General features: G+C 41.3%; 2 gene segments (V, D, J or C); both read right to left on the reverse strand.

The window, feature by feature from the left end:
• Positions 1-4,984: 4,984 nt before the first annotated feature.
• LOC128635379 (immunoglobulin kappa variable 6-21-like) lies at positions 4,985-5,460 on the reverse strand. The segment is given in 2 exon segments: positions 4,985-5,313; positions 5,412-5,460. Coding segments are annotated over 2 exon segments (378 nt in total).
• A 3,547-nt stretch (positions 5,461-9,007) lies between these two features.
• LOC108279652 (immunoglobulin kappa variable 1-39-like) lies at positions 9,008-9,483 on the reverse strand. The segment is given in 2 exon segments: positions 9,008-9,336; positions 9,435-9,483. Coding segments are annotated over 2 exon segments (378 nt in total).
• Positions 9,484-22,358: the final 12,875 nt, after the last annotated feature.

The raw sequence follows: 22,358 nt of genomic DNA on the forward strand, positions 1-22,358 counted from the left end.
TGCGGATTATACCCTGAAATACAGGAAGAGTTCTAAGCGCCATCGAGAGAGGCTCAATTGCTATAGCAAAAAGTAAGGGAGACAGAGGACAAACCCTGGCGCGTACCCCGTGAGAGTAAAATAGTCAGATTTAGCATCGCTGGTATATATGGAAGTCTGCGGTTCCACATATAATAAACAGATCCATATCATCAGTCCATCCCCAAAGCCGAACCTCCTTAGCACCGTAAAAAGATATTCCCATTCGATCCTATCAAATGCCTTTTCTGCATCCAAAGAGATGACCACTTCGGATGAGGCGCTGTTTTGTTTTGAATACAAAATGCTAAGTAGAGTACGAATATTAGAAAAGGAATGCCGTCCTTTTATAAACCCGGTTTGCTCCTCTGAAATAATGCTAGGGAGAACCCCCTCTAAACGAGAGGCCAAATGTTTGGCTAAAATCTTGACATCAACATTGAGGAGGCTAATAGGTCTGTACGAATGACATAATGTTGGGTCCTTCCCATCTTTAAGTAATAGAGTTATAGACGCTTGTCTCAATGTTTGTGGCCCTGTCCCTAGTTCTAAGGATTCCTCGAATACAGCCAGAAGTAATGGGGCCAATACAACATGAAATTTCTTATGAAATTCGGCAGGAAACCCGTCGGGCCAGGTGAATTCCTAGATTGCAATGAGTTGATTGAGTTAGTGATCTCATCTAAGGTGATGGGGCTGTCGAGCTCAGATGCCAATAAAGGGTCAACTCCGGGAAAATTAATATTTCCAAGAAAATGGTCCATGTTACCTGAATTGTCAGGAGATCCAGCTGTGTATAAAGAGGAGTAAAAACTTTTAAAAGTTGAATTAATTTCTATAGGATCCGAGATTAATGCACCACTGGACTGCATAATCTGAGTGATAGAGTGCGAAGCCGCTCGGCTACGCAGTTGGTGAGCCAACAACCGACCGATCTTATCTCCATATTCATAATAATTGCCACGTGTATGTAACAACAGCCTCTCCGCCTCACCTGTCGATAACAACTCGAACTCCGCCTGCAAATTAAGCCTTTGTTTATGCAGCTCAGGGGTCGGGTTGAGAGCATATTGGTCATCAATGGCTCGAATATTATCCGATATTTCTTTTTTCTTATCCTTGCGTTGCTTATTGGCATGAGCAGAATAAGAGATTACCTGTCCCCTTAAGAAGGCCTTTAAGGTTTCCCAAAGTAAAGACTAAGAGATTCAATCAGTTTGATTAGTAAGAAGAAAATCATCTATTGAAGTAGAGATATACTTGCAAAACGCTGAATCGGATAGAAGTAGAGAGTTAAGCCTCCATGGTGGACGAAAGGCGCGATGTGAAGGTAGAAGAATGTCAAGACTTAGAGGAGCATGGTCTGAAATAACAATTGGTAGATATTCAGAGTTTACAACCTGAGAAATTAGAGATTTATTAATAAAAAAAGTAATCAATGCGAGAAAACGATTTATGTACGTGAGAAAAAAAAGAATATTTTCTCACTCTGGGGTTAAAATACTTCCACGGATCAATGTAACCATTCTGAACCTGTTGGCTCGAATTTAGCCTATTACCCAAAAACATTTAAAACTCAACTTAGAAGCCAATACTCACATCTACCTCTGAGCCCAGTTGGAGATAGAAAAAATACACCAGCCGTGAGTGAGAAGAAGCAAGGGTCCAGCTTTATTGTTCCATTCCACCACACGAGATCCACACCGATGAGAATTCTCAAAAGTGATCCCCCCTACCCTGAGCTTAAGCTCCAGTATTTATACTGTATTTACACACTAGATAACCCATAGGTTTCCAGAAAAGGCCTATTTCACTTACCCATAGAATTGAAACCAGGGGTTTTACTTTACACATAAAATCAGAACCCAGGCATTTCCAACAACCCAGGAAACAAAAACCCAGTGTTTCTATTTACCTAGGTCTTCAAAAACCAGGGTTCTCTTTTACCTAGGTCTTCAAAAACCAGGATTCTCATTTCCCTAGGTTAAAAAAATGACGTAAGCAAGACGACTAAACAACCGGGAGGGACCTTGGTCTTATCGTTATCTCGAGGGGGGGGGCAGCCACCCTTATAACTGGCTTTCTTCATGGTTCTCTAAAAATTAAGGCTTTCCTTGCGAGACGAGAATCTTCACCATCTGAATCATGAGTAAGTTATATTTTCCTTTTTTTCCTGTATTTCTCGTTTACAATTTATTTTCATATTTTCACTATATTTCTTATTTTATATATATTTATACTACTTGAAAAGCGGTTTACTGTACTTCCAACTTCTTAATATCATTACAGTTCTACTGTCCTGCATATCCTACAATTCTGCTTTTTATAGAGTTTCTCTATTACTATAAGATTCTATTAAAGTTATTCATGTGTGTGTATGAGGAAGAGAGTGTGTGTGTATGTATGTTGTGTCTACCTGCCCGCCCTTGACGGTACGAGTGTGTGTGTTTTTAGCACTCCTCAGCTCGTACACTTCTTTTTGACTTTTTTACTATTACTGCTCTTAAATTGCTCGTAATTCCAATCCGCCTAATCCCGCTTCTATGTGTCTAGGTGCCCGTTTTTCCTTCTTCTCCCTTATGTTTATTTTATGACATTTTTTATCCACAACAAACCATAAACTCAGAGGACACCTTTGCCATTGCAGAGGGAGCCTTTGCAACAGCGCTAGATTTGTCCAAAACCGGGTCAATAACACAGTTTAAATCTCCCCCAAATATCAAGAGATGCGTGTTAAAAGCAGGAATTTTGTAATTAAGTGCCCAATTTCAAACTCTCAAACGACGCAACAACTGGGGCCAGAGCGGAGTCGATAGCTGCTTTCACCTGAACTGCGATGGTAGATGTTAGCGCCGCTATTAAAGTGGTGCGGAGATTTTCAAAATCCAGCGGTAGTTTGTCCCCAGGACTCGTCGTGCTCGGTGAAGATTTAGGTTTCCGTAGTCTTTCAGAATTACTTTCTGGTTATAGTTGTGGACCGAGTAATTGAAGAGGAGCGCACCAAATGTCTTAGAAAAGATTCAGGTTGCCTGAAAAGTACAATTAAAAGATAAAATGCTCGGGAGCTCACTCCACTCGTGCCTTCTCACTTACATGCTCAGCCCGAAGTCCCCCACTTGATATTTTTAACTATACTTTTTCATTGCAGGTCGCCATTTCCAGTTTTTAAAAATGGTCTCTAGAAATATTTTTAATGACTTTATATTTGGTTTACTGCTGTTATGAATCAGAAGGTCAGGGGTTCATGCCCCAACCACCAAACTGTCATTGTTGGGCCCTTGAGCAAGGCTCTTAACGCTCTCTCATCCAGAGGCGCTGTATCATGGCTGACCCTGTGCTCTGACCCCAGCTTCCTAATAAGCTGGGAAATGTGAATAAAATGTTTTCTAATTGAATGTATATGTGACAAAATAAAGGCTGCCTCTAGGATGCTTAAAAGAAACAAAGAGAGCAAGACTCTCAAAACCAGAGCAAGGATAATACACATTATAAGACTTAGCAATGAGAGTAACTAACAGAGCGGTACACACACTATAGTAAATGAGATGAACTGGTAACAGGTGAGAAGATCAGAACTTGTGGAGCTGGAATGGGTGTCATGGGTGGAAACTGGGGATGTGGGCGTGGCTACAGACTAAATCAGTTATGACATCACCACATACAGTAACTACTAATTTAAATTTTGAGTGTGTGTATTGCAGCGTTGTGTAAAGAAGTGTGTCTTGTTCCAAATATTATGAGCATTTTTAGAGTTAGTGCTCATGAACTAGAGCTGTGTGTGTGTGTGTGTGTGTGTGTGTGTGTGTGTGTGTGTGTGTGTGTGTGTGTGTGCAGTGGAAGGTAGACCCGAGTCAGCAGATCTAAGGGCATTTTCACACCTGGCTCATTTGGAGCGTTTGTTCCGGAACCTGGTGTGTTTTCTCCCTTGGTTCGGTTCATTTAGACATATATGAACACTGCAATCTTGCTCGGATCCGCACCAAAACAATCTGTATTCGTTTACAATTCGGTTCCTCACACCTGACTTGCATAAACACATTTTGGGACGATTTTAAATTGCCTTGTGAAAGCAAACCGAGCCAAGGACAAAATGAAACGTTTGAACAATTTATGTCCCCGTTTCAGAACAAATCACAGATCTACAGGTCTGAAAACGCTCTAAGAGAGTGGAATGGTCAGTAGGACTGGAGAAGTCTACAAAGGTAAGCCAGGCTCAGTCCATTATTGTGTTCGATGTAATGGTGAGGAGTTTAAAAGAAGTACAAGCCGTTATTGGACGTCAGTGTAATCCTAACCCTAACTGTATTAGATACAGAATTGATATCTTTCTTATAGAAAGTTTGGGATCAAAATGAACAAAAAGGAGTGATTATGGAATAAATGATCAAATGAAGATCAGCGACCCTGCTATGAGCAGCTGTTGACCACACCAGCATGAGTTGTGTCTGACAGTACTGATCTCCTGCATATTCAAGTGACTTTTACAAATTCTGTCCCATAATCCACTCCCACTGAAACCAGGTGGAATCCCACACTGATGCTGATATACCTGGTGTTTCAGGAGTTTAGGAGCTTCTCCAGGTTTCTGAAGGTTCAGACAACATCCACACTGGTCCTGCAGCTGATAATAACAGTCTCTTCTGGAGAAACACACAGAGACTCTGGAGAATGAGAGAGGAGTCTCAGTGTCTCAGCAGTAGAGTCAGTACTTTATGGTGTTATCTGACTGCATTATGTGTCCATCAGTGTGACTGTGACATAATCATGCAGAGCAGAATAAAGAGAAAGGTGGACTCCTCTCACAGATGTGTGTGTGCATTAGTGAGTTAGTGTGGTGTGTTTTCTCTCGTCCACAGTGTGTGTCATTGTGCTGTATCACATCCTCCCCCTCAGCACCTGCAGTCGCTCCCAGCTGCAGCAGTGCTTCTCTGTGCACTCTCACTGACCGAGGTTTTTGTACGGCGCTCTAACACTGTGTGAACACAACACTACCACTGATCCAGTGTTCACTCTGACAGTAGTAATCTCCTGCATCTTCAGTCTGGACTCCTCTGATGGTCAGAGTGAAGTCAGTATTAGATCCACTGCCACTGAAACGAGCTGGAGTCCCTGTGTATGAGCGAGTAGCAGCATAGATCAGGAGTTTAGGAGCTTCTCCAGGTTTCTGCAGGTACCAGGCGAGATCAGTACCATCATCCACTCTGCTACTGGTTCTACAGTTGAAGGTGACTGTTTGTCCTGGATCAACAGTTTGCACTGAAGGAGTCTGAGTCACAGTCACCTGACCTCTGGATCCTGAAGAGAAACATAGATTGTGTTTCTATGCTGTAAAGTGGTGTAGAATTCGTATGAAATGAAGTGTGTGAGGCTGTGAGTTGATGTTAAACTCTCACCTTGAGTCCAGAGGGCCAGTGTGCAGATGAAGATGCTGATCAAAGTCATGGTTGCTGTGGGTGAAGTTGCTGAGCAGCAGCTCTCAGTCATGAAGTGTTAAAGTCACAGGGCTATAAACACTCGCAGAGCACTGAAGCATGGACTGCCAATTGCTATTCTGGGAGAAATGAAACTCTTCAGTCCTGTTAATGCAAATCTCAGTTACACTTCACTGCTCTCTCTCTCTCTTTCTCTCTCTCTCTCTCTCTCTCTCTCTCTCAGGTTAAACATTAAATCAGTCTGTTTGTGTGAAGCTAAGTGTCTGTTGTACTTTGATTTCTTCATTTTACCAAAATTCCAGTTTGACTCCTTCATGACTCTGGACACTTCAGCTCTGTGTGACACAGACAGTGATGACAGTCATGAAATTAAGCATAATTCATCACCTTCTTTTAAATGTGGAACACTGACCAGGTCTTCAACACTACTACAGAAAAACTGTCTGAAACTTTATAAGCAGAAGGATTTACACTTTATTCACTATATTTAGTCTTAGACAGGAGCATCAGCACAGGAGGACAATCCCACCGGTACAGAGTATTCCTAACTTTGTGAAATTACACCAAAATAGTCCAATAAAGTTTTGGATCCAGTTGGAATCATGAACTCTATTGTACATGGAATTTCCAGCTGTTTAGGAGCTGTCTGATTTCAGCACTGACTGTGTTTATCACACTGCACCCTGCTGCTGAATGACTCGTGTGAATGTAAACATGTAGACGTTTAATAAGTAGGAGTTGACCATAACTAGTTGTTCTTTTACTGAAGCTACTATGGACAATATATTCAGAGAAAAACAGCTGCAGTTCTACAGTCAGTGCATAGCATCAGTGTTCAGGTAGAGTATTCATTTTCAGACTTGCTGAAATATCTAACCCTAACCCTAGTAGTAACTGGGCTTTAACAGAACATGAATATAGACCTCATTAAACCATTTTCCCCTGTTTATACGACCTGTGTTCAGTCCCTAACGACCAGCATTACTAGCCTGGGTCAGTTCATGACTCGTATTCTCAGGGAGTGTACACTATATCACCATGTACAGCTTGGTATGAATGATGACGACCTTACTGTATATGGATTTGCTTTAAAATGTTTTTCTTAAAATTTTCCTGTCCATTCTGCATCATAGATTAATTTAATGGGCTACCTGGAGACACCTGAGAGGGTACGTCTGCAAGTACCTGACTCCATTTCCATTGACACTGCCTGGACCTCAGGGTCAGTTTAAGTAGATCCTGCAAAAACTCGGATCAGGAGAGAAATGACCTTTGGGATTCTCAAGTCACACTTCAATTGTTTAAGACTGTAAAGATAACAGTGCTGCACAGTATAAGCATGATTAGGAAGGAGAAACTCCCTGTGAGATAATTCACATTTTTAATACTGATGTACCTCGGAGGTCACGCTGCTACAGCTATAGATGGGGGTCCTAGGTTGGAGGAAGTCTTTTCCCCTGTGGATTAAGCAGGAAAATATTGCTAGTAGATAAATTTGAATGTACAAGACTTTGTGTAGATCACTGTGGTAATTTCATATGAAAGCAGTGAGTGAGTGAGTTTCCTCCCAGAGAGCTCTCAGAGCACACAGAGATCATCTGTATATCAGGATTATGTTCAAATTTGGCTAGAATTAATGTACTGAATACACTAAAGTCACTTGTGTTCAGAACACAATAATCACCTCATGTGTAGTGCTGCCAGGCCAGACTTTGATATGCTGGAGACACCTGGGTCAGAAGAGGGATTTCAGAGCTATGGTCCTCCATTAAAGGGCCAATTCTTCAGCCAGTGTATAATCTGGAGGTGGAGGACCACAGGCAGGTTTTATTTATTCATTCTTTCTCCTATTATCTGTAACAAAAACACTATCAGGGCACTTTGTCAGAGGAAGAAATCAGACAATGACGTGAGTAAGAACATTAAGACAAGTGGCCCACTTTGTAAAATATTTTATACTTGGTCTTTTCTGCTGCCGAGATCTCCTAACGCTGTTGGGATTGCAGCTTAAAGGATTAACAATTACTCATAATTTACTGCTAATTATTTCATTTACAATTACTTTTACATCAAGTGTCATGTGAATTAAAATAAAATGACCTCTTACAACTGATTTATTTACACGGTCAGCTATTTTAGCCGATCCGTCTCCAGCTTTTCCAACAAGCATTTGGATCAGAGTGAGATCTGCTCTTTTTAAAGTGAACGTGCACAGGACTTGATGAGGAAAGCCTGGCTCGACTTAACCAGTTATTAACCCACGTCGTGATACCAGAAAACCCAGCTTATGAATGTTTTGTTAAGTGAAGTCGGCTATTGTACTGAAGCCCCAAGACTGTTGAGCTTGCTTTGTGGTACAGTCCTCAGGTGAGATTGGTCTTACTTTCTGCAGGAGTGGGTGGGAATGGTTAAACTGTATGTGGGAGTGGGTGGGAATGGTTAAACTGTATGTGGGAGTTTGTGTGATTGATCAAACATTCTGCAGAAATGGGTGAGATTGAAGATAGTCTGAGCAGGAGCAGATTGGGATTGGTCAGGAGCAGATTGGAATTGGTCAGGAGCAGATTGGGATTGGTCAGGATCAGATTGGGATTGGTCAGGAGCAGGACTGGTCAGAGCTTCTGTGTGGTTGTTGTTGGTCTCGGGTTGTTGATGCTGCTGATGTTGCAGTGTTTTTGAAGAATCTGTACAGAAAATCAGACAAAAGTTTTACATTTCACACTGCAATAAAGTCATGAAACTGTAAAACACTGGAGTTAATAATTAATGTAAAAATACAACCGGTGCCTTACAGAGTTTCTAATTAATGTCATCCAATTAATTACAAATAAAGCATCATATTGACACGTTTCACACAAACTCCTGTATCACTCAGTGTCCTTGCTGCGTTACTGAAATTAATGTATTTATTTTAAAACACTCTTTAAATATAGAGGATTAAGATATAAAAAAACATTTACATGTGTATTTCTGCATTACATTTTACATTTGTTTTTTATATTTATTTTTAAATTAATTGCTATGCTTTTAAATAATTCTCGTGTTTATTCTGATTTGAGAATGCTAGACTGAATTAATCATATCTAATGATTTAATAATAAATATTATTATTATTATCTAATGGTTTGTTAATAATTAAAAACACATTCAGTTAAATGTCAGCTCTATAATGTGGCTCTATACACTGAACATTAAATTTATTATAATAAAATATTAACTCTAATAGTGTTTGATATTAAACATGAAGAACTCAATTTTATGTGCAACAAAATATAAATATAATAAATACTTTCTTAATGATTTAAATGAGGATAAAGATAATTACTAAGCAGTGAAAGAGAATGATGAGGAATTGTTTGTATGTCCACAGCTGAGAAAGGTGGACTCCTCTCACAGATGTGTGTGTGCATTAGTGAGTTATTGTGGTGTGTTTTCTCTCGTCCACAGTGTGTGTCATTGTGCTGTATCACATCCTCCCCCTCAGCACCTGCAGTCGCTCCCAGCTGCAGCAGTGCTTCTCTGTGCACTCTCACTGACCGAGGTTTTTGTACGGCGCTCTAACACTGTGTGAACACATAGCTACTACCGATCTCATGTACACTCTGACAGTAGTAATCTCCTGCATCTTCAGTCTGGACTCCACTGATGGTCAGAGTGAAGTCAGTATTAGATCCACTGCCACTGAAACGAGCTGGAGTTCCTGACTGTAAGTTAGTAGCATAGTAGATCAGGAGTTTAGGAGCTTCTCCAGGTTTCTGCAGGTACCAGTGTAGATAGCTACCACCAAGCACACTGCTACTGGTTCTACAGTTGAAGGTGACTGTTTTTCCTGGATCAGCAGTTTGCACTGAAGGAGTCTGAGTCACAGTCACCTGACCTCTGGATCCTGAAGAGAAACATAGATTGTGTTTCTGTGCTGTAAAGTGGTGTAGAATTCGTATGAAATGAAGTGTGTGAGGCTGTGAGTTGATGTTAAACTCTCACCTTGAGTCCAGAGGGCCAGTGTGCAGATGAAGACGCTGATCAAAGTCATGGTTGCTGTGGGTGAAGTTGCTGAGCAGCAGCTCTCAGTCATGAAGTGTTAAAGTCACAGGACTATAAACACTCGCAGAGCACTGAAGCATGGACTGGTAATGCAAAGTGTGTGTGTGTGTGTGTGTGTGTGTGTGTGTGTGTGTGTGTGTGTGTGTGTGTGTGTGTGTGTGCACTGCAGTGTGATGGAGGTTTTTGTACGATGGTTTCATTAGAATGTATCACTTTGGTGGACTTTTGGTGGAGGCTCCAAACTCGTGGTGAACAGTAAGTGTGTTTTCTTCTTTTAACACAAAATCCATTTAGTTCATTACTAATTACATGAATAAATAAACTTAAACTAAACAGATTATTTATGTTTATAATTGCATCATTGATGTTATTGTGTATTATTAAGCTCTGATGAGGAACACATTTCAGTATCAGAACAGATCCCATATCAATGTTCTTGAACATTCAACAAATCTACAATTATTGATGTTAAATATGTAATAATTACACACTCGCTATATATTCGACATGCAATAACTCTGCAGTTCCTCTATAATAAACATTTAATAAATAGAGTTACTTTGTGTTGATGTAAAATCCAGATGAAAGCTGCTGTGTGTGTTTGTGTTAAACAATGAATATTTCTGTAATCAGCTACATTTGTATTTGCTGCAGTTAAATATGCTGAAGGTTTGAACTATAAAGTAATAACACTTGTTATAAAAAATGATTTTTCCCAGATAAATTACAGTGTGGAACATGTTTGTTTTGTCTCTGCACTGAAACTGATGTCAAATAATAAAGTACTCAATGAAACTCAGTCATGAAGTCAGACTTTATTAGACTTAATTACTCTGTAAGATCAGACAGTTCCACAAAGTTACAGAAATATTTCATAATCATTTCTAATATTGTGTGTGTGTGTGTGTGTGCGTGTGTGTGTGTGTGTGTGTGTGTGTGTGTGTGTGTGTGTGTGTGTGTGTGTTTCTCCTCTCCAGCGGGTCCCACAGCTCCCTCCGTGTCTCTGCTCCCTCCGTCCCCTATGCAGCTGTCTGAGGGATCGGCCTCGCTGCTCTGCCTGCTGTCTGGCTACTCTCCACAGGGGGCGCTGGTGAGCTGGACAGTGGACGGCTCACAGGTGAAGAACGAGGTTCTGACCAGCGCAGAAGAAGAGAAGAACGGCCGTTACAGCCGCAGCAGCACCCTGACCCTCAGCAAAGACCTCTGGGAAAAGGGGGAGGAGTTCAGCTGTAGGGTCTCCCATAACAACGTCGATCATCCGGTCACGTTCAGAAAGAGTCAGTGTGAAGGCTAGTGGATCCACGATAGAGTTTAACATAGAGCTGCTTATGATCCATCTACAATAGAGTTTCAATTCTACACAATGCTGACATTTCTGTCTTTACTCTCTTCACTGTCCTGTTGCTCTTCCTGTAGTTTTTGCTGAAATAAAGTTGAGTTTTAGACGTTGTGTGTTCTTTTATTGGAGTTAATAGTGATGATCAGTGTGATGAGAGAGTGGGATTAGCTGTAGATTCAGTGCTGTGTGTTGTGCTTCAGTGAGTTTGACTGAAGGAAGTTGAAAATCTGGTGAAGTTTCTGCTCTATTCTGGGAGAAATGAAACTCTTCAGTCCTGTTCATGCGAATCTCACTTACACCTCACTTCTCTCTCGCTCTCGCTCTCGCTCTCTCTCTCTCTCACTCTCTCTCTCTTACATGAAATTACCTTTTCATAAACCGTACCAGGTTCTGACTTAATAACACAGACAGTAATGAAATTCTACCTGACTGTATATCAAAACTCTTGTAGAAACAGTTATTAGTTGGTTTAAATTATATCCGTCTGAAGCCAATTTTCCTTTTGGTTCAGTTGCATTACAGGCTACAAACATAGTTTATTACTGATCCCTTTTATTGCCCATATTTAACAAAGAGTAATCCATCCATCCATCCATTTTCTGTACCACTTATCCTTCAGTGTCACGGGGAACCTGGAGCCAATCCCAGGGAACCTGGGGCACAAGGTGGGGTACACCCTGGACAGGGTGCAAATCCATCACAGGGCACAATCACATACACATTCACACACCCATTCATACACTACTGACAGTTTAGACATGCCAATCACCCTACCATGTATGTCTTTGGACTGGGGGAGGAAGCCAGAGTACCCAGAGGAAATCCCAGCAAACTCTGCACACACAGGGGGAATCAAACCCCCAACCCTGTTGGTGTGAGGTGAACGTGCTAACCACTAAACCATCGTGCACCCAACAAAGAGTAATGTAATCCAAAAATAAACCATTTAATTTCATAATTCCCCTTTCATCCTTCACTTCAAGCTTAATTCATCACATCCTTTTAAATGTGGAGCTGTTACGCTCCTGCAGACAGATGGCGCTGCGGCGGCGAGGTGCAAGGACTGCTGCAGAGCGAGCGCGTGCACGAGACTTTTTGTATTTGGACAGGAGCCTTTGTGTTTTTATTCCCCGTGTGCAAGCCCTGGCTGATTTACTCCAGGTGTCTGTGATTTTAGTTTAATGATATTTGTTCTTTAAACCCCTCATGTTGCTGTGCACTTCCCGCAGTATTATATTCGTTTACGTTATGTAGGATGAGTTCGCATGTAGTAGCGAATGCGTGTAGTATGCTAGCGGTCTTGGTTCCTTGTTTTTGTGTAAGGCCTAGACTTTAGTCCCATGTGTAATCTAGCCAGTCCTGTTCAGTATACACCGCGTTCCTTGTTTATTATTTGCTTGATTTATTAATAAAGACATCGCTCCTGCCCTTACTTCCTGGTTACCGTGTCGTGTTGTTACAGGAGCACTGGCCAGGTCTTCAACACTACTACAGAAAAACTGTCTGATGGATTTACCCTTTATTCACTTTATTTAGTCTGAGACAGGAGCATCAGTACAGGAGGACAATCCCACAGATACAGAGTATTCATAACTAGGGATGTCACGATACCATAAATCCAGTAGTTGGTACCGATATCAGCAAAAATACACGATACTCAAGACCAAAGTCGATACCACAGTGTGTAAAAAATAAATAATACTTAAACATTAATTCCTTTATTTAAACATGAGCATTATAAAACACAAAATACAATAGTGGCAACAGTCACATAATCTAAAAAAGGAATTACAAAATAGATATATAATAAATATGTAGGCATAACATGGTTTTTCTTTGAGGGGTTCTGAAATGAGGTCTCTGGTTTTGGTGTATAGTTTGGGGATCGCTGTATACATGAAGTAATTTCTGCTTGGTAGCTGGTATCTGGGGTTGAACTGCTGAAGCATTTGCTGGAATCCATGCTTTTCTACAGTGTAGACAGGAACTTGATCCATGAATATAAATTCAGAAACTGCCCTGTCCAGTTTCCTTTCTTCGTTGAGTTTTTGTCATACTTTTTGTGCCTTTTATAAGCTGCTCAAAGGTTGGCTGTGTTAATGTTTGCAGACTTTGCTCCTGACTCTCCTGGTGGACATCCTCCTCTGGCTAATACTGGGGGGGGGGGGGGGGGGGGGGGAGATTGATTTTAGTTATCCAACACGGTCTGACAATGACTAAAACAGTGAGTCTACAGGTGCTAAGGTGCGCTCCTAAACACACACCTTATACGCTGAATGCAAGCATTAGTTTTACTTCACTGACATGGTCTCAGGCCGAAAAGATTTATTAAAACCATTAAAATTAAAATAATTATTTAGTCTGGTGACATGAGGCTACATTTATCTGACAGGACACGGGCTGAATGGAGATGCATGGTGGCCCATTCAGAGGTAGTTTATAACATTGCAATGTGTCAGCATCATTAACAAATAACTGTCTATCTCTAACATTACATGGAGCATAACGTTAGCTGGTTTCACGACAACAATGCACCTGCTCCAAACAAACATAATATATGTTTAAGGATTAGAAGTTTTACAGGTTGTTTCACGTTAATATGACTTGAAACTCACTCATCTTGAATTCTTTGAAGAGATCGGGGTGCCTGTCTTTCAGGCGCTTCGCCAAATTCGAGGTGTTTCCTCCCTTTGTTTGAAGTGAACGATGGCATCGTTTGCACACCGGCTTCAGAGCATCAATTACATGTCTGTTTTTATCCGCCTCGAATGCGAAGTATTTCCATATTCGACGCTTGCCCTTTTCCTCTCGACGAGTCGGGGAGGAGCTGAACTTGTCGCCATAGCATCTTTTGCAATTTCCTCCGGATGCGTAGTTCTTCTTCTTTATCACTTGTGGACCGACTAAAACACTCCCGCATGTTTACTGCCCCCTTCAGGTTCGGAAGAATCGCAACCTCAGTACTTTCTTTACAAACGATACCAACGGAACGGCAGAAAGACAAGTACCGTCATGTTTTAAGAATGTTGGTACCGACTTGGTACCGAAGTATCGGTTATCGTGACATCCCTATTCCTAACTTTGTGAAATTTTACAAAAATAATCCAATAAAGTCCTGGATCCAGCTTGAATCATGAACTTTATTGTACATGGAATTTCCAGCTGTTTAGGAGCTGCCTAACCTCAGCACTGAATGTATTTATGGTGTAGCTTGGTACCTTACTTATGGGCTTTGAGCGCCAGACAGTTCAAATTAACCGTCACTTATAATTTATAATTTGGACATCACTCAGAACAAAAAACATCAGTAGGCTACTCAGTTTGCATCTGCTCAACCATAAATCCCAGCTCAGACATAAGGGAGACTTTAATCATATCTTTTTCTTCTGACAACTATGTTTTAATTGCTTTCATTATATTATCCATTTCCTGGGTTGCTTGTCCTTATTGGAAGTTACAATGGTATGCAGGTTGCGAAAACTTTGTTCCGTTTGTTCAGTGAATTTGTTTAATTTTGATTCCAGATGGAATCTACTACGTTGTACCTGTTTGGTCAACTCATTTAACACTTTATCCTGCCTTTGTTGCAGAATATCCAAATGGACGTGGGCCTGATCTGTAAGCCGACCCAATTCCCTTCCAGGGGTAGGGAGCACAAAAGGAAGTTCACATTGAACAGAGTCAGCAGAAGCACCTTCATGTGTAGACAGCACCGCCAGGGGATTCTTTGTATTTTCCCCAACTGAAGATGCTGTTGCAGATGATGCAATCTCCATGTCCAAAGACAGTGAAGGAGATGGGCTTTGTGATGGGTTATGTGGACTAGGACCAGGCCTTGGGGTACTTAAGGTTGGCAAAGCATGTATATGCATAGGTGTAGAAAGGTCAGGTGGAAATGGTTCCCAATCTACTGAGGGCAAAAGGAAAACAGGACGTGTAGGGGTAGACATGGCCAGGGAATAAGAGAAACAATACAGAGAAGCAAGTAGTTACCCAGACTCCTGCAGTCTCAATATACATTTCATGTAAACATCAACCAGAAAATCTGAAAATATAAGTACATACACACACACACACACACACACACACACACAGTATTTCACAATAATAATAAGTCCATCAATAACGCAAATGTCCAAGTCTGTTAAGTTCAGTACCCCAACTACACTTTCTAAATGTTACAGTTCAGTCCCTGTTGGGGCGCCACTCTGTAGCGTGGTACCTTACTTATGGGGTTTGGGCGCCAGACAGTTCAAATTAACCGTCACTTATAATTTATAATTTTGACATCACTCAGAACAAAAAACATCAGTAGGCTACTCAATTCTTACAAAATAAGATTATTGTTATTTATGCAATAAATGTAAGAATTTACAGATCGTTTCAGTCATAGAAACTGAAATAATGAAAACCAAAACTTCCCATACGTGGGATTAAGAGACAAACCCATAAGGAAACAAGCCTCTATTTATACAAGAAAATTTTCACACACAAAAAGCAGAAAAAAAACACATTTAACCCCAAAATAATTCTTAACCAAAACAAAAAAGTTGTTCACTTTAAAAGCGGCACGTCAGTGGCGGTGATTTAGGCATACAGGAGTTCGTGAACTTGAAAGCATGGGAAACAGGCAGTCAGATTCCGCTTAACACTCGGAGTTATATACAGACAGTAACATCCAATGATTTAAGAATACTGGTTCTCCACAAAAGTATTAAAGAAAGGATCTCAAACCCGTGATGTGCCTCCGAACCCTCAAAGCTCCGCTCGCTCATTGATTCACTTTGGCAGGATATTCCCGAAGTGTTCGCCAGCCAGTGTTCCGGAATCAATATCCACAAGATTATAATCCACAGTAAAGCATTAGCATGGTCCCGGGCAAACGCACACCATCAGTTCTGCCATTCCCACCTGGCTTTCAGTTCCGCGTCCCGCTCATTTCCGCCTCCTGCTCATCTCCTCCTCCTTCAATCACCTGTTCTTTTTATCGCTTCCGAAGACCACACCCTTCTCTTCATCTCTCTCTTTTTTTTTCTTCCGTTAATTAAAACACGGAATGGAACAGACTCCGCCTCTGCGTCACTGTGCAGCTATCCGGCTATCCGTTACACTCCCCCCCGGGAAGTCAACCCTTGGTTGACATCGCCTTGGTAGCCAAGGAAATCATCGTCATCTGAGGAGTCTAAAAAGATTTCCAGAATTTTTTGTTTTTCTTTTCTGTCCATTTCTTCCGCTGTAGGGTAACAAGGTTTTAAATTGCACACATGAACATTCCGAACATCTTCCCCTGTTCTTTCTAAGACAACTTGATAGTTCACAGGTCCCAGTTTTCTTACTACTCTATAAGGACAGTTCCATTTTTTAGCCAGCTTGGCAGTAAAGTGATGTAATGCACTTGACTGTGGAAAACTTCTTACCCAGACTCGGTCTTGAAATTTGAAAGAAACTCCCCTTCGGTTCTTGTTGTAATTCCTAAGTTGCCGAAGATGTGCTTTCTTAGAACTGATTTCCGCATTGGCTTGAAACTGTTTCAGTCGGTGGACAGTCTCATAAGGGAGAGCATCTGGAGACACTGGAATATCCGCTTGAAGGAGTTTGTCCCTAGGACTCCGAAGTTTCCTTCCCAAATGTAGTTCCGCAGGGGTCAGTCCAGTAGTTTCCTGCACTGCAGAGTTTAACGCAAACCTGAATTCTGGAAGATACAGATCCCATTTTTCGGTGATTATCCTCCACATAAGACGCAATCATACATTTTAGGGTACGATTAATGCGTTCGGTCATGTTGGTCTGAGGGTGGTATGCGGTGGTAAGCTTTGGTGAAACTGTCCATTGCTCACAGAGTTCCTGAAACACTGCGGAAATGAACTGAGAACCTATATCTGAAAGAATGTATGTTGGAACTCCCCATCTTGTAAAGATTTCTGATCTGAGTAGACGTGCAATAGTCAGAGCAGTTGCGTTTCGCATGGGGAAAATCTCTACCCATCGGGTATGGTAGTCCACAATCACAATCACATACTCATGTTGTTGAGAGCTACGAGGAAAGGGGCCCATGATGTCAACTCCTAACATCTCATTAGGACTGTTAACAATGGTTTGCTGCATTTTCCCGGCGGGGTTTCTTGTCGTCGGCCTTCAATACCTGGCATTTCTCACAACCTTTGATGAGCTTTTTGACATCTGACCACATCCAGAATGCAACATCATGAAGTCTTTTAAAGGTCTTGAAAATCCCTAGATGGCCACTGAGAGGACTCTGGTGATAAGCCTGGAACATCTGCAAAGTAAGTGAAGCTGGAATGTAAATACGATAGTGAGTTTGTTGATCAGTCAGCTGGGTTGTTAGGTATAACTTATCTTCCAGAACCGTGTATTTCTCCATAGCCTCTTTATCTCCTTCTGCTATTGCTTTAATCACTTTTTCAATCTCAGGGTCTTTGTGTTATTCTTCCCAAATGAGATCAGCAGTGAACGGGAGGTCATCAATTTCCTTTTTTGAAGAAACTAGAACACACCCAGCAGTGGTAGGAAAGCGAGAAAGAGCGTCTGGGACTACGTTAAGCTTACCTTTACGGTATTCTACTACAAAAAGCAAATTTTTGTAGTCTTAGAAAAATCTTCTTAAAAGACGACTAGTGGTTTTGGTGGAAGTCAAGACCCACTGTAAGGCTGAGTGGTCAGTGACCACAGTGAACCGTTTTTGTTCCAGGTAATTTTGTCATTTTTCTAGGGCCCATACAACAGCAAGGCACTCCTTTTCTGTTGTAGAATAGTTCACTTCAGATTTATTTAGTGTTCGGCTTGCATAGGCTATTACCTGTTCACAGTCCAGTCCCATTTTCTGTGCAAGAACAGCTCCAAGGCCGGTCTCACTCGCATCAGTGTAGACCGTAAATGGAAGACGTTGGTTGGGATGGCCTAAAACTGGAGGTGAAGTTAAACATGCTTTAAGCTGATCAAAAGCCTGCTGGCACTTAAGAGTCCAGAGGAAAGGACGCCCTTTCTTCTTCAAATCATTCAAGGGTTCTGCAATCTTGGAGAATCCAGATACAAAACGGTGGTACCAGCCAGACAGGCCGAGGAATCTTTGCACTTCCTTGAGGTTTTTAGGGATTGGATAGGACTGTATGGACCGCACCTTTTCTGGATCAGCTGTAACCCCTTTGGTACTCATGATGTGTCACAAAAACTTGATTTCCAGCAAGCACAATTTACTTTTCTTCAAATTGATAGTGAGACCTGCTCGATGCAGTTCATCAAATACCTTTTGAAGGTCCAACAAATGTTGAGACACTTCCTATGCTTTTCTTGGTTTCTGGACCTTTCCATCCAGACACTCGAGCATTGCCAGGTTGGAAGGAATATATAACAGAAGGTATAAGTTTAAACCCATATACCCGATCTGCTACATTTATTTGTAGTTGGCTGCGGGAAATGAAGTCCAGGCCAAGGACAATTCCATATGCAAGGGCTTTGGCTGGAAGCACCGCTGCAGGGGTGTTAATGACCTTTCCATGAAACTCAATGTCCAAAACAACCCAACCCAAAGGGGACTCTGCTTCCCCATTGGCTAAGTACAAAGGACCATGGGTCCATGGTCTTAGGTTTTCATTTGAACTATTCAGTTCAACCCAGAGATGTTCATGTAGGAGAGTATAGCTGGCCCCGGTGTCAACGATAGCTTTTCCATACCACAACTTAACCTGTATGGGTACCACCAATTGTGATGGAATAACCAGTGAATCAAAAGGAGAAGTTGGTGAAGAAATCAAAGTATTTTTTCTCTGAGGTTGCTTGGAGGTTACTGTTGACGCAGAAGAATTGCTGGAGGGTCCACTGGTTTTTGCGTGATAAGGTTTTCGCTTATTTTGGGAAGGAAAATGAGAAGAGGATGTAGATGTATACAGAGGGCAGGATCCAGGGGAATGGGCATCTTTGCAGTGCCAACACAGAGGCAGTTTTTCTCCTTGTTGACTACCCGGATGCAATCCTTCCTGCATTTGGTTCACTTTTCTTCCCTGGAGGTTGCGTTCATATGCCAGCTGTTGGTCATGGTCTCTCTCAAATTGATAACCAAGCCATACAAGATCGTCCACATTGAGAACTCTTCCACGGAGCTGACTGGCGAGGTAAGCTTTTATGTGTTTCAGAATGAGCTTTACAATGTCTAATTCAGTCAGTTTAGGATTCCATCGTGTGCATAGAGCTCTATGTGAATAGGCAAAATCTCGGATGGATTCATCGTCGCCTTCGTTTTTAGTTCGGACACGTTCAGCTAACTCGTCTTCATAGTCTTATTCCAAAAAGGCAGACACAAAAGCAGTCTTGAATTCCTCCCAAGATGCAACTTTGGAACGTTTTATCTCCCACCAGTCTCGAGCAGTGCCATGGAAGACTGTTCTGAAGGTAGCAAGAATGTCATTGTCGGATAAAGGATGTAAGACAAGGAAATCCTCACATTTGGATAAATAAACTAAGGGGTCAGGATCATCTCCAGGCCTTCCGTATGTAGGAAAACTTAGTTTGATGTGATCACTTTTGGGAATTGAAGTAAGACTGGATACAGGGAGCTCTACTCCTGAAGGGTTTTTTAAAAGTGGTGAGGTTGGAAGAGTCAGTTGCTTGAATTTTTTGTGTATTTCCTCCATTTCACTATGATGAGTTGTAGAAAGTACATCCATCTTTCCATTCACATCATCCACCTTTGCAGACAGCATCTTTAACATTGATGAGCATTCACCAAAGCTTTTAACAATTTCAAGATTTTTCCCTTCCAAAAATTTCTGTGTATTTTGTAACTCACCTTGCAACCTGGCTTTTCCACCTGGATTTCAGTTCCGCGTCCCGCTCATTTCCGCCTCCTGCTCATCTCCTCCTCCTTTAGTCACCTGTTCTTTTTATTGCTTCCGAAGACCATACCCTTCTCTTCATCTCTCTCTTTTTTTTTTCTTCCGTTAATTAAAACACGTAATGGAACGGACTCCGCTCTGCGTCACTGTGCAGCTATCCGTTACAATGGTGTCACACTGCACACTGGTGGTGAATGACTCATGTAAATGTAGACACTTGCAAGCTTAATAAGTAGGAGGTGACCATAACTACAGTATTTTTCTTTTTACCTAAGCTACTACAGGCAATATATTCAGAGAAAAAAGGTAGCAAACACAGGTAAAAACATCTATAAATGGATTTACAGATGGCAAAAATGATCTACAAATGGCACACATCCTCTCCAAATGAAACTCACTGTCACATCAGCATCCCATGATCCTCAGCCTGCATCCCTAGTCAAGCTTCTGTCCCCCATTTCAGTAACATGAAAATGATACTCCAGTACACTGGTAAACAGCTCAAATAAAACCTTGTAAACGTCCACATATGTACGGACCTGACCGTACCTCACATTTCTACTGTTTCCTGTTTAAACAGATCAATTTCTCTTACTCCAGTCAGCTGAAGTTACCACAGCAGAACTTTAATCAAGGTGCAGAAACACCCTAATTCTTGTGCAAATGTGAAATTATTGTTATTTTAATAGATTTGAAAAATAAACCTTGAGAAATGTTTGTTTAGCATTAGCATTAGAGTTTCAAACAAAGGTGACGTAATGTGGGCGGGGTTAACGGGCTGAGGTAAATCCGTCATGATGGAGATCACAAAAAAGGTTTTCTTTTGTTTAAACCTTCAACAAGTCAACAGTTTATTCGGGTATTATTAAACAAGTCCTGTTTAACCAGGTTTCATACTTAAAAAGAATCACGATACCCCTCTAGTGCACGGTTTCTCGGACTACTGTGTAATGGGTATTACGTCATTTCCGCCGCAGCCCCGTTATGACAGAGTGATTGAAACAACCAGCGCTCGCGCCAGAGTACACGTCATCAGAGAAGAGTCACTGCGAGGGGGTGGACACGTTACTGTTTTTATTTAAACATTATGAGGACATACTTTTTTAATATTTATGTGGAGGGATAAATCGTTTATAATAAACACTGCAACATTCCATAAAGAGATAAGACTTGTTGATTTTTGTGACTATAATCGTGTCACTCGCTTAAAAAAACGGGCTGGAACGTTATTTGGTACGTCGTTGTGACGAATAATCTGTGAGAAATAAAACATCAACAGGGGAATAATCTTCTGAAACTTGGAACTCTTCAGGGAGTAGTGAAGTGTTGTTCATGAAGGATTCGTTCATTTTGAACGAATCTTTAATATGATTCTGGAACAAAGAGTTGACTCCGATTGATTCGTTCGTTTCTTTATGACTGCGCATGCGCATAAATATCTCCATAGGTTCTGTACGGGAAACCGAAATGATTAGAACCGGAAGACTTCAAACGGGAACTTATCATTTCTGTACACACACAGATTTAAATTGTATTCTTCTGAAATGAACAAAACGACTTGGAAATAAAGATTCCTTCATTTTGCAGGACGAGATTCAAAGATATGAATCTGTAAATTAATCTGAACTTCCAAAAACTATCAGGGAGAAGAGTTTTCTCTTTTATATACAGTATATAACAGCAGTCTTATCTTTAATTGTCTCTTATCCCTCATTTCTTCTTTCTGTTTTACTCCTCTTTTCATTCAGTTTCCTCTGCTTCTCTTTCTGACTGTTACGTTTCTTTTTCATCGTATTTTAATCTGAAACAAAGCTCTTCCATGACACACCAATCAATCCTTTACAAAGGTGTAATGATGAACAGCAGCATAGTTTGGCCTTAAATGTCCTGCCTAGCAGCTGCAGGTAATGCAGGTTAATCATCCTGTAGGATTCTGGGTAACTGAGTTATCTGGAGTGAGTTTCTCTCACTGCGCACCGCTGCTGCCCTCTGCTGGCTGCCGGCGGTGTAGCGTGGCCTCGTTATTATTATTATGGAATAGGACTAGTGGAATAGTGAGGAGGACTTTGAGGCTGAGGAGCAGGCTTGTACAGATACGTGTGGTGGAAATCCAGGAGGAAACAAGGGTTAGTTTGATGTGTTTTAATAAAGAGTCATGAAAGGATGGTGAGATTCAGTACTGGGAAGAATGAATTATAGGCTTCTGTACAATTACAGCACAGGAAAGGAAACAAGACCACTTCTCTTGTTGATTGTGACAGGAAGTCGTAGTGTATCTGTCTCTCTCTCTCTCTCTCTCTCTCTCTCTCTCTCTCTCTCTCTCTCTCTCTCTCTCAGTAATAGTGTCTATAAATAGTTTTAATGATTTTATATTTGGTTTACAGTTCAAATCAGATGGTGGGAGGTTCAAGCCTCGACCACCAAGATGTCATTGTTGGGCCCTTGAGCAAGGCCCTTAATGCTCTCTCATCCAGGGGTGCTGTATCATGGCTGACCCTGTGCTCTGAATCCAGCCTTCTAACAAGCTCATATATGTGAATAAAATATTTTTTAATTGAATGTAAAGGTGACAAAATAAAGGCTGCCTCTAGGATGCTTAAAAGAAACAAAGAGAGCAAGATTCTCAAAACCAGAGCAAGGATAATACACATTATAAGACTTAGCAATGAGAGTAAC

The sequence above is a fragment of the Ictalurus punctatus genome, chromosome 19 (genome assembly GCF_001660625.3).
Source record: "Ictalurus punctatus breed USDA103 chromosome 19, Coco_2.0, whole genome shotgun sequence".
NCBI classification, from domain to species: domain Eukaryota; kingdom Metazoa; phylum Chordata; class Actinopteri; order Siluriformes; family Ictaluridae; genus Ictalurus; species Ictalurus punctatus.